This window comes from Glycine max, chromosome 13 (genome assembly GCF_000004515.6).
Source record: "Glycine max cultivar Williams 82 chromosome 13, Glycine_max_v4.0, whole genome shotgun sequence".
Taxonomy (NCBI): domain Eukaryota; kingdom Viridiplantae; phylum Streptophyta; class Magnoliopsida; order Fabales; family Fabaceae; genus Glycine; species Glycine max.
Window position 1 is genome coordinate 42,668,894 of NC_038249.2, and position 13,045 is coordinate 42,681,938.

At 35.0% G+C, this 13,045-nt stretch overlaps 2 protein-coding genes across 3 annotated transcripts; one reads left to right on the forward strand and one right to left on the reverse strand.

Moving 5' to 3' along the window:
* Positions 1–652: 652 nt before the first annotated feature.
* On the reverse strand, positions 653–5,265 carry LOC100802082 (pentatricopeptide repeat-containing protein At1g62350). 2 transcript variants are annotated; one of them, XM_041008561.1, is made up of 3 exons: positions 4,838–5,257; positions 4,385–4,641; positions 653–1,398 (listed from the first exon to the last, which is right to left on the reverse strand). In XM_041008561.1, the coding sequence occupies exons 2-3, from the start codon at positions 4,550–4,552 to the stop codon at positions 982–984; spliced, it is 585 nt and encodes a 194-aa protein (XP_040864495.1). In that variant the 5' UTR covers positions 4,553–4,641; positions 4,838–5,257; the 3' UTR covers positions 653–981. The 2 variants fall into 2 exon arrangements, with proteins under 2 accessions (XP_040864495.1, XP_003542050.2); XM_003542002.5 differs by having other exon boundaries at positions 4,385–5,265.
* A 3,475-nt stretch (positions 5,266–8,740) lies between these two features.
* Positions 8,741–10,637, forward strand: LOC100802613 (serine/threonine-protein kinase UCNL). The gene has a single exon (XM_003542003.4). The coding sequence runs from the start codon at positions 9,199–9,201 to the stop codon at positions 10,357–10,359; it is 1,161 nt and encodes a 386-aa protein (XP_003542051.1). The 5' UTR covers positions 8,741–9,198; the 3' UTR covers positions 10,360–10,637.
* Positions 10,638–13,045: the final 2,408 nt, after the last annotated feature.

The window sequence follows — 13,045 nt, forward strand, 5'->3', positions numbered from 1 at the left end:
ACGGGCTTAAGTTGGAGAAGCCCAAAGTAAGAAAATAAATCATTAATAAACCATATTTAGTCTTTATCACCCTCTTTTCTAATTAGTCTTTAAAATTACTGAAATATAAGTACGGGGAGAGTCATTGTACATTTTTTTTTAAAAAAAAGGGAATAAAGTTATGGTATTTCATTCCAAAGTCATTGTATATACTAAGACACAATTTTGCCGGTGTGTTAGAGCTCGCACCCAATGACTATGGAGAAACAAATGTTAAAAATCTTATATTATGTTAGGATTAAAAAATTTAAGATTTAAAAAAATTTGAAATACATAAAATATGAATTACTTAGAATTAAATTTTCTTTAATTTTGTCAAAATATTTGCACGACCTATTATGGGTCGTCGATATGAACCGAACTTTTTTAATTACTTTTTACTACATAAGCATTCGATTAACCTTGGAGAAAACAAATGCATGATTATGTCAAAAAAATAATTAAACAATTGTGCTTTATAATAAAATTACAAAAGTATCCACAGGAGGAAAAAAAACTCTTAATGAAGTCCACAAAGATTATAAGGAACACCGCATTAATTGAATATGTATTTCGAATTTTCGGTAGAATTACTCGAAGCCGAACATAAAACCAAAAGAAAAACTCAAAATCAAAAGAAAAAAAATCCGAGTACTTGTGTGTATTAATTTCCATTGAACAACTCCCTCCATACGTATCATCAACATTCGTTTACACTGTTTAGGCTTAAGATGTAAATTAATTTAAAAAATAATCTAAATTAGGAAAAACTCAAAGCTTAGATCAAAAGAGAATCACTTTGAAATTATTATATATACAGCAACAGCTACCAGGTCTCAACATTGCATGGCACCAGGCAGGTTCAGCATACAAAATATGCTGCAAACACCCTGATCTCCACATGAATTGAATGTTAGAACACATATAGTTGTGTAGGAGTCCAGGGAACTAAGCAATTCTATTCTAGTTATCTCTATCCTTGTGTTGTTCATTATCTTCAAACAAGTCCTCTGGGGGGTCGTAGATGATCATACCTGGGAAAATCTCTAAGAAGTCGTCGTCTTTTATTTTCTCTCTTAATTCTGGATAGGGAATGAGCCCTTTTAATATCACGCGAAAAGGCAATGAAAGGGGAGGCTCAGGAGACTGTCTCATTTCTTCATATATGTCCATTGCCTCTGAGGGCAATCCGTTATCTAGAAAAGCTCTAATGATATCTCCGAACGTATGCTGATCAAATAAAACTTCCTCCTCTTTCAAATCACCCCAAACACTCTTAGCTTCTTCCACCCTTTTGTTTCGCGCAAGCATCATAAGCATGTCCCTATAAAAAAACATGTCTGGCCGATACCATATTTCTTTCCAGACTATATCATACAACTGAGAAAGAAACGAATGATTTGTCATTAAATGATCAATGCATATCAAAATGAGATCAAATAGTTACAAAAACACCAAGAAGTTGGTACTAAAAGCAATGAAATGTTGGATAAAATTTTAGCTTTTGCAGTCTCTTTTATTGTTTTTTTTTTTCTGGGCCAATTTTATATTATATGTTCACTACACATTATGTTTAAACAGGTAATTTTCAGTCTTAAAGTACAGTAGCATAAGGGCATGAGCAAAGCAATTCAAGTAAAGTAGATAAATTGCTCAAAAGATTTTTTTTTCCTTCCCAATGATAGGCCAAAAATAATTACAAGCAAAATTAGTTGCACAGTTGATCTTCATGATTCCAACCATGAAAGCTTTTCCTTATAATAGGTAGGGTCAGTCATCCAGCCCAATGGCCAATGCTTAAGTGTTTAGATCTGCGACAGGTTTGTTTTCTTGTCATAATAGAGAGCTTAAGCAAACCCATGTAAACCTAATAAACTCTAATTCTAAACTTGACTCCTAGTAAGAATATATATACTTCAGAAACATTATTTAAAAATCATATCCTGGTGTCCAAACATAATTTAATAGCATCTCCATAATAAGCATTCAACATTCCAACTTCATAACAAAGCAACTAGAAGTAATAAATATATCCTAATTTGTATAAAATTATACATAATAACTTACCTGATCCAACAGTTATATTATATATAAAATTATGACTAAAAGATAAAATTAGCTTTACAAACCTAATATATATTAGTGTTAATATCCCACATTAGCTGGGCATATGACCCATGCACTCCTTATAATGACTTGGGTAATCCCTCTCTTGATCTAGCTTCTAGGGTTGAATTAGAATCAATTTGTTCTCCATTTAAATAGTATGGTATCAAACTCTATCCTGATCTATATGATGAGCCAACCACATATGCCCAGTTTTGAAAACTTTCACACTCTAAATATCCAATCCTAGACATTAGGAGGGTGTGCTAAGATCCTACGCCAGATGGATATACGGCTAAACTTATCCTTAAAATAACTTGTTAATCCTCCCCTCTTGAACTACCTTTTCAGTTGAGTTAGACCTAATCAACTAAGACTGTACTTTTTGTGGTAAAACCATGAAGAAATCTAGGCTCATAAACTAACAGAATTGAGAGTATATCAAATTTGTCAAAGTTTACCAAAAACGAAGTTTACACTTGATTTAACTTGTTTATGTGTGATAGAGTCATAAACTTTAAGAGTTTAAGAGTTTACTCGAGAGGTTGACACCCATAATCTCTCAATGCTATGTTCCACCCTCTATCATTCGCTCATGTCTTCCTATCTCTTGAATTGAGTCATGTGTGCAATCTTTTTGGGTTTCTTGTTGACTAATGGGCCATTGGTTCGAAATGGATCTTTGCTACTAAAAAGAATCCATATGGTTATATGGCTACACTGAAGGCTCAATTGATAACTAAAGAGTATGCTCAACTTATTAGGTTGATCACTCTAAGACTTTCTCTCTGGTGGCTATCCTCATATTAGTTTGCCTCTTTGTTTCTGTTGTGGCCACTCATTGTTGGCTCCTTCATTACTAGGATGTAAAGAATTCCTTCGTGGTGACCCATAAGAGGATGTATATGTGTGGAGCTCATAGGGACTTGACTTTTGCAAACTTCACAAATCTCTATATAGGTTGAAACAGTTACCAAAGCACGGTTTGGGGGGTTTAGTAAAAAAGTCTAGACTGAATTTGGTCTATAGAAGAGTGCATGTGACTATTGAAAGGTAAGACTTGTGATAATCTCATGATAACAAATGTGAAAATGAATGATAACAACAAAGATGAGTTAGAAGATGCACAAAGATATAGAAGGCTTGTGTGAAAATTTAATTATCTTACTGTGATGTGACCTGATAGTGTCTTCTCAGTGAGTGGAGTTGGTTTGTCCACATCATCACCCAGAACTACACAATGGGATATAGTTGTTCACACTAAAATATCTTAAAGGAGCACTAGGTAGTGACGATGTTAATCAAGATCTAGGTGCTTGCGAAGGTGAGGGATTCCCTAATGCAGATTGAGCAGGATCTCCAGTTGACAGGAGGCCCAACACTGCATATTGTCTTTGTCAGTGGTAATCTTGTAGCTCTCAATCCGAGTAATGAGCAATGGTTCAAGATATGCATAACCTTAGTTATGTGTATCTCATTTATAGAAGGAACTTAATGTTGGGATCTCTTATCCTATGGAGATGCAGTGTCACAACCAAACAGCCATGCCCAACTAATAATCTCGTATTCCATTCAAGAACTAAGTACATAGAAGTAGATCACCATTTCATTTGAGGAAAATCTCATTAAGGGTTAGTTTTGTTACTTGTTAGGGCATATAAAAGCTAGAGGCCAAGTAGCTGGTATGTTCACTAAAGCCTTGGTAGGGACTCCTGTGAAATGTAACACACTGGACAAAACTTCAATACAGTTCTTTAGGTTCTGTTTTTTCGGATCTTCAATCAAAATTAGAGTCTCACCTTAATAATTTGAGTAATTCTTTAATGCAAACAACACTTACGGAACTTATTACACTTATGGAGAACAGTACAAACAACACTTATGGAACTGCAATGAGTTCTGTCCTAATTCAGAATTGGGCATGCTTGTTAGGAATACTAGCATGTGCCAAATTATCATTTTCCTTTCAGTTGGTATAAGTTTTTTTTTTTTTTGTCTAGACCATAGATATCCTCCACCAGAGGCAATCCTGTTCAAACCGAGTAGAATCACTATGGTTGGAAAAGCTCTTCTTCCAAGTTTTAATGCAGTCAGGTATAAGTTTTGGATTCATAAAGCAGGCACATTGCAAATCCCAGTACTATTTGTTCAAATTGGACAATAGGTTAAAATAATGAGATGTTTTATTAGTTGTTCGAACGAATCAAAACAGAAAATCAGAAATTTAAAAAAAGAAAAAGTAAAAAGAAGAACAAGGAACCTTGGTGCATAGGAAGACTTGGTTCTGTCTCTGGAACTCGACGAGGACGGCGACGAGGTCGGACTTGAGCAAGCGGGAGAAGCTGGGCTGGATGAAGAGGTCGAGCCGGACCAGGTCCGACCGGAGCCTCTTCAGCTCTTTGGCCACCACCAGCCCTTCCTTCCCCATCTCCTTCTTTCGCCGCCATATCGAAAGGCTTGGGCTCGAGGCCACACCTGAAGCCCACCGGGCCCAGTTACGTGAGCCCACTCGCACCACTGCAGCAACCGCAACACGCATCGGCATTAACAAACACTGAACCAGAACGAGCAGGAAGGAGGGGAACAAACAAGTGTGATGCTATTGTAAAGCTTTTAAGTATACTGATATGAACCATAACTAACACATTCGACAGCGGAAGCAGAAAAGAAAAATAATTTTCAGAGGTATATATTTCTGGCCATTGCTATCAACCTTTTTAATCTTCACAGTTTTAGCTTTAGAGATCCTCACTCACTCAAACTCCATGGTATGTTATATCTGAATAGAGAAGTGGATTTGATAACACTCTTTCTATTTATATGACTCTATCGGTCACAAAACTCAACATGGGTATTATTTTTAAGATCATGGGTTGTTGCGCGCCAAGATGCACAAGTTACACGTTCCCAAGGGTGCTTGTAGACGTGTTCCTGTGTATATGCTTCCACTATACGCTATTTCTTCACTCAATTAAGTCAACCTATCACACAAAAGCTCTGATTTAGGGTTTAGTCACTAATAAAGGAGGAATTTCACTCAATCAATTGAATCTGATAGGGGAAAGTAAGGATGTGTTTTGTTTGTATTTTCATTTTTTATTTTTATTTCTTGTTTTTATTTTCTGAAAGCTGTTTTTATTTTCAAAAGATTAGAATTCTGAAAATATGTTTGGTTTAACTTATTGTTTTATGTTTTCATGAAATAAAAATGCTGAAAATTTATGATATATTGACTTCTTGTCTTTTTGTATTTTTAGATTTGTTTAAAATTATATTTATTGTCACCGTAATTTTATTTTATCCGAAATGAGGTTTTTGTTCTCAACTGAAAACATTGAAAACGAGAATGTATTGTTTTCATTTTCTAGTTGTTTCCTGTTTTCATTTTCATGAAAATGTTTTCAGAAATCTAACCAAACACATTTTCATCACCATTTTTTGTTTTCAATGAAAATAGAAAACAACCAAACCATACACCCCTAATGTTTTCCTAATTGGGCTTACAGATTACGCCGTTCAGCCAGATCCGAAAGCTTTTCCTAATTGGGCTGGGCTAAGTAATGTTTTAGGTCTACGGAAACCTCCGCTCCAGACAGCTAGACCGGCTTTTACTTCCTTCATATTCCGTTTTGCTTCATTCACCTCCCAATTTTAAAATATCCCTAAACTAGACCCTACCAAGTCTTTGTTATTGACCCAAGAAAACCTTAATTGGGCTGCACGCCATCATTGTATCCTGGTGCCACCCAGATTCTGTGCTAAGAAATAAGATAATAATGCAAACAAAATTCAAACATACACGGAAAATACAAATGATGGACTTGATAGTATTTGAAATATATATATATATATATATATATATATATATATATATATATATATATATATATATATATATAAAATCACTATTTTCAACGCCATATTCGCATAGCACAAATTAACTTATTAAAGAGAAGCTATCTTGAAACTATTCGCCAGGGCACAGAATTGTGTATATGAGAATTGAGATTGAAGTTGCGTACAATTTGTTTAATTCGCAAACCAAGTAGGTTAGAAACTTTGAATCACAATGAGGGGTGGTGATAACCCGCTTTGGAATCATAATCTCACTATCATATACAATAGAATAAAATTAAAGAATATATTATAAGACATTATAATGAATAGGAATTGAAACCACCAACTAGCTAGGTTGAAGCATTCCTCTACTCCTTTCTACACCTTTTTTTTGTAGAATTGTAGTTGGTGGGTGATGTTATCAAGGATTTGATCCGACGGAAGACCACCTAACTTCTCCACCCAAATCACGATTCCACGTTATTTTGTAAGTCGTCATAACTACAAAAGGAATTTTGATGAATTAGTGACTTGTTCTATACGTGTGGGTTCCTTGGGTAAATAAAATACCTTTCTCCTTAAGTTCACAGTTTCGAGTAGAAGATTTGCAAAATCAATAGGGTATTGTCAATTCATTGTTAAAGGAGGCATAATCATTCTGTCCTCCACTTGTCTACCCTTTGATGTGTTTTAACCATAGACTTAGTTCTAATTTATATGCCATCTTTATATGTCAATATCTTTTATGTTGGCATAAAGCCTACACTTTTGACAATGAAGCCATCCTAATTCAGCATCATCCACCTAATTGATCCTCAACATAGCAATGGCTTCCTCCAGATTATTTAATGATTTTTGGTACTATATACGACCCACTTGCAAATTCGCATCCGTGCAATGGCTTACCGTACATTAAATTACAACTATGGAACATTAATATTGAACATGTGAAACTCCATTAATTGCTTTGCTTGTCCTTAATTTGTTAGAAACAGTAGTCCTATTTAATTTTTGTGTTTGCAGTTCAACACATACCAATGCAAACAACGGGATTGATGATTAAAACATTAAATATCTATCTTTTTTAGTTTTTTGATAATGATGCAGAAAATTAGCATTCAAATATAACCAGGTAAACCATTCGATGAGCTTAATTAATAAAGATGAATCAAACTAAAAAAGGGAAAAAAAATATTGAATTATCATGTATGAATACCAATGAATAAGCCTAAAAATACAAAACAGCAGGTCTACGTCTAACGCCAAAACTGATTGCAGCAAATAATATACACATGTACCTAAATCTGATCAATAGAAAGTCAATTTGATAAGTGCAATACACACGGCAAATCGTATACTTGAAAGATATATATGATTTATTGAACAAAGTAATAAAAAACTTCTTTGGGAGCGTGACAAAGGGTGAGTGAAATGTCCTGTTTTATTAATTAAAGAAAGAAAGGAGCCTAATAAAAGAATGGATTGATGAATGACAAGGTGACAAGGTGACAACATCAAGCAATAGCATAGGGTGCACGTTCACGTTCTCCTTAGAATAAGGGAGCTCCCATGTGACTACCGTACGGCCAATTTCATTTTGTCATTTTGTTTGTCACTATTTTTTACTATTACTGGATGAGTTTTGTTTGCTTATGTCTCACACGTGTGACCATCCATTCATATGCTTTACGAGTTTATGTTATGCAAATCAAGTCGTCCCCTCCTCTAGAAAAATGTGCACTTACATATTATCAATGCATTATTCTTAAGAGTTAATCACTATTTAAGTTAACCTTGCTAATATATTTCTAATCTTAAGACACGATTGGATGTAAAATATAGTCATTTAATAATATCAGAGAATAAATGCCAGTATATTATATAGCGCATTTTCCTTTTGCCTTTTTCATGTCTCTTAATTAGAAGTAGCAACCAATCATGATGAAAGTTGGAATTATAAGAATTGTTTTTAATTTTTATATGTATTAATTATTTAATACTTTTTCTGTCTTTAATTATAAATTTTTTTAAAAAAATTTATTTATTCCTTTTTATAAGATCTCTTTTTAATTTCTATATACATTAATTATCATTTCATACATATCTTTATTTAATTATTCTCTTTGCAAATATTAATAAGAAATAAATAAGTAAATAAAGAGAAAATAAAAATATAATTTTGAAATGATAGTATAAATAATTGATAAATTTAATGTGATAATTATTTTTTTAAGAAACGTGAATTAATTAAAAGAGTCTTATAATTAGGAATAAAGATAATAAAATATTCTATATTTTAATTCTCAATAATATTAATATATATATATATATATATATATATATATATATATTATTGATATTTTAATATTTTATTTTTTATTTAAATTTTTTCTTTATAATAAGATATTGAACACAGCGACAACTTGTTGAGATAAATGATGTTGGTATAGTTAGGTCATTTTATGATCTATTTATTAAATAATATTAGGAACTTCTCAATATGCATGTTCTCTCCACAATAAGAGAAATCATTTTCTTCCAACATTATTTTTCCATTATCACCTGCCTACAAACATTGACACTAAAAGCATATTCCTTCACCCACTGAGATTTGAGAGGCACAAAATCACTTTGAGGATACAAGGAAAAATATTATACGACGCAAATATTGCAATTAGTTTAATATTATAACCATAATCATTAAATGAACAATTACTCAAAAATTATAAATAACGCAATTTAAGAATTCCACTAAATGACGCAATAAAATTTCCTTTTTAAAAAAATCCAAATCACTAATTAAAGATGCCCAACAACGTCTATACAAACAAGACATTAAAAACTGTAAAATAAAAAATTAAAAAAGAACATTACAAAAATGAGTGATTATATTTATGCAGTCAAAAATTTTAAACATTTAATCAAAAACTCTTTTCATTCCTATCATATTATATTATCAATCAAATCAACTATATATTTTTCTCTCTTCTTTTCTTTTATGTCTCAGGTTATACTGCAAATTAAGCATATAAACAACATCAAATATAAGCAAATACACTGAAAACTAACAGGTACGTACGTTCAAAACGAATAAATTAACAATGTTTTGTTGTCGAGCTAGGTGTGAAGCCGAGCCTATCACTAACAGAAGAGAAGAGTAACGCTATAAAAGGCGAATAGGAAGGAAGATGGATGAAAAGAAAGTAGGTGTCCTTGTGTTTGAATTTGAGGGTGAATATGGCGGAGGAGCTGAAGCTGGACAACCTTAAAGCAGTGAAAGTGTTAGGCAAAGGAGGCATGGGCACCGTGTTCCTGGTCCAACTAGAAAACAACAACTCCCACGTGGCACTGAAAGTCGTAGACAAATCATCCTCCCACCACGACGCTCCTCGACGCGCCCGCTGGGAAATGAACGTCCTCTCTCGCTTATCCCATTCGCACCCCTTCCTCCCTTCCTTATTGGGCTCATTCCACTCCCAAAACTTAATGGGCTGGGCCGTCCCTTACTGCCCCGGCGGCGACCTCAACGCCCTCCGCTACCGCCAAACTGATCACGTCTTCTCCCCCGCCGTCATCCGCTTCTATGTCGCCGAGATCCTCTGCGCTCTCCAACACCTCCATTCCATGAACATCGCCTACCGCGACCTCAAACCCGAAAACGTCCTCATCCAGCAATCCGGACACGTCACCCTCACCGACTTCGACCTCTCCCGTACCCTCTCTCCCTCCGTTAATATTCCCTCCAACACCACTACTCCTCCTCCTTCCCGCAAACACCGCCGCTGGGTCCCACTCCCACTCCCACTCCACGCTAAAAACAAAAACCCCAAGCCCGCCCGAGTCAGCCCGGTCAACCGACGCAAACTCAGTTTCGTGCGATCCACCTCCTTCGTCGGCACCGAGGAGTACATCGCGCCGGAGGTCCTCCGCGCCGAGGGGCACGACTTCTCCGTCGACTGGTGGGCCCTCGGAGTTCTGACCTACGAGATGCTCTACGGAACGACGCCGTTCAAGGGGACGAATCGCAAGGAGACGTTTCGAAACGTGTTGTTCAAGCCGCCGGAGTTTGTGGGGAAGAAAACGGCGTTGACGGACCTCATCATGGGCTTGCTCGAAAAGGACCCCACCAAGCGTTTGGGTTACGTTCGAGGCGCTAGTGAGATCAAGGAGCATCAGTTCTTTAGAGGGGTTAAGTGGGACCTACTAACGGAGGTTCTGCGCCCGCCGTTTATTCCGTCGAGAGACGACGTCGACGCAACAACGACCAAGTCTTTCGCTGCGGGACTTGACATAAAGGGATACTTTCAGAGCTTAAAATCACCGCCGTCTCTGCCCCCTTCGCCGTTACGCTCACCGTCCTTTGAGTTTCAGAATAATGTTTCTTTACCGGAATTCTGACTCACGTGTGGGGGATTGTATATAGCCTTGCACGTACGGTTGCACCAGTTAGTTATTCTTTTTAACTCTTCAAATTTCTGTCTATATGGGGAATAACGGTATCACGTGAATGAACGGCGTTAGTGAGAAAAACTACAGATAGAATTGTATAGTACGTTTGTCTATACGTGAAATCTTTTTTATGTGTTTCACATGCATACACCCACTCCAGTTTACATATATATGTCAATACTGATTATGTTTTCAAGAAGTATATAAGAGTAAAATATAAAGTTTTTCCACATTTTTGCTCAACGTGGTTGAATGGAGTAGGTGGTCGATGGGTGTAAGTTTTATTTTATTGAAGGATATCATCGTGTGGTAATAAGCTTTGGAATTTCAAAGAAATTTCTTCATTAAAAATAGTAACTACAAAAACATCAGAACCGTGTTAAGTACCAAAAAACAAAATGTAAGATGGGAGGTAACTCAGTTACTCAGGTAAGAATGGCATATATTTAATATAGACAATACAGTCATCATATCCCTTTTTTCCCTAAAGGAAAAGGCTCCGAATAAGTACTATATATGCTTTATAAACAGCATGCTAATTCTTTTATATATATATATATATGATCAATATGGATCCATCTTGTTCAAACATGATAATTATTATTTGGAAGGAAAAAAACTTTGTCAAGAAAATTAGAAGAATTTCTGATGCAATCTTCAAGGTGAATTGAGTGCGAATTATTAGAAATCTCAATTGTTGAAAATTTTCCTCTTTTGTTGTATTCGGTTTGATCGATCTGTAAGGTACATTGTTACATATATGAGTTGGGAAAGTACTAAAGGCATCTCTCTTTTGAGAAGAAAGCATTTAGCATGACCAGTTATTCTGATTCTAAGTGAAGTGGCATACCATCTTATTCAAACAGAAATTATCAGTATAATTGTTACAACACTGTTTATCCCGTGAAGAGTGGCGATTTCTAATCAAATAAAGTCTTTATTACACATAATAATGAGCTACTGAAGTTATAATTCTTCAACACGTGCTCAGGCTTGTTTTCCTCTCATGCTGCAATCCTCTTACTTTACGGTTTTCTGTCTATGCTAAGGAGAAATAGATGTGCAAACCGGCCAGTATTGTCATATATATATAGTTTCCAAACGTATGGTGTAGATATAACTCCCCAAATCTTTTTCATATCTTTTGATAGTAATGTTTTAGCGGTTTTATTTAATACAAAAATTTAAGATGGAAGGCATATCATGAATTTTATTGGATGACTAATAATAATAATAAATTAAAGAATGAAACAAAGAAAAAATCATGTACTTAATTCTGCGTCGTGCTTTATGAAAATTTTCATACTACCTAGCAATTTTTATTTTTTAACTAATTAACACGTGCAATTCGTCCTGGACTGGTGTCATCCTCAGGGATAAATTGGAATAGCTGTAATAATTATATATTTCCCGGTTAGAAACTGCAATTAAACAAAGAACAAGCTAGGATAACTAATGACAAATTTACACCAACCCATGTATTGCGGATGTGTCCTGTAGCCATTTGTGGCTTATGTTAGCTTTACATGGACTGTTTTATTTTCTTTTGCAAATCTTTTGATCAATTATATTTTTTTTACTGTGTTAGCTTTGACATCTTATGACTTAATTAATTTGGCAATGACCTTTAAATTTTATTTTACAAAATAAAAAAGAGAGATTCTCGTACATATTTGATTCTCATCACCAAAAAGAAACTTGCGACGGTGAGTAATTCCTGGCATGGTGACAAATGCCAGTGTTACTTCACTCAACTGTGGATTGTGCGGAGAATCTGGTGCTCAGTTGAAAAGGGACTAAAATTAGGAATAGGTTCCCTAGTAGCTAGCACTAACGTGAACTAGCATTCCTTGTGTCGGCCAATTTTTGGCTTCATATTAGGTACGAAAGTTGGTTAGAAAAGAAACCACTTCTCACTTCTCACTTCTCACTTCTCAGGACCTATATGTACCCTTTTGTCTTCTACCTCTGTCTGACTCCATCAAGTTTAAGGTAGTTATATAGTTTTTGCACTTTGTTCACTGCATGCACTTTCATAACCCAAACACTTATTGGGTCTGCATGTGTTTGGATAGCAACTAGCAATTAGCAATTGTAACAAGTGGTGACTATTCAAATATGCCTGTTGTGGCCCTCAACAATAAAAAGCTACATGCATGAGATGACGTTGTTTCCATCTCGTAGCCATGCCAGCTTTTAAGGTCTTCTCTTGTATTGTCCCTGATCTGACTCCTTATGTCTTCATATGTACACTAGTAAAGTGTGTGTACTCATATCATAATAAGATTACATAATTGAAGGGGTAAGTTGCCGAAAGCTGTTGGTAAAATAATTAACTAGGAATAATTTAGTCTAATAAGCTTTTTAGTGGAAATTAGATTACCTTTAACTTTGGATGTGAAAAGTAATCGGAAAGCCTATATATATGTTGAATGGAAAAGTGTGCACATGCAAATCATTTCATTTTGCAAGGTTGATTTGATTATTAGAAAGAAGGATTGAAGAGAGAAAGAGAAGGGAAGTGGTGAATTTCAATCTCCCGTTAACATTCATTCTTTAAAAAATAACAATTAACATAAGTTGATAAAAAAATAAATAAACTGCCGTCAAAACCCAAAACAAATAAAAGTATCAT

Bases quoted from the DNA above. Each gene is read 5' to 3' on its own strand.
- LOC100802082 (XM_003542002.5), bottom strand. From the start codon at position 4,669: ATGCCGATGCGTGTTGCGGTTGCTGCAGTGGTGCGAGTGGGCTCACGT. The intron at 1,399-4,384 runs GTTCCTTGTTCT...TTTCTTTCTCAG, and splicing joins AAGTCTTCCTATGCACCAAG to TTGTATGATATAGTCTGGAA.
- LOC100802613 (XM_003542003.4), top strand. From the start codon at position 9,199: ATGGCGGAGGAGCTGAAGCTGGACAACCTTAAAGCAGTGAAAGTGTTA.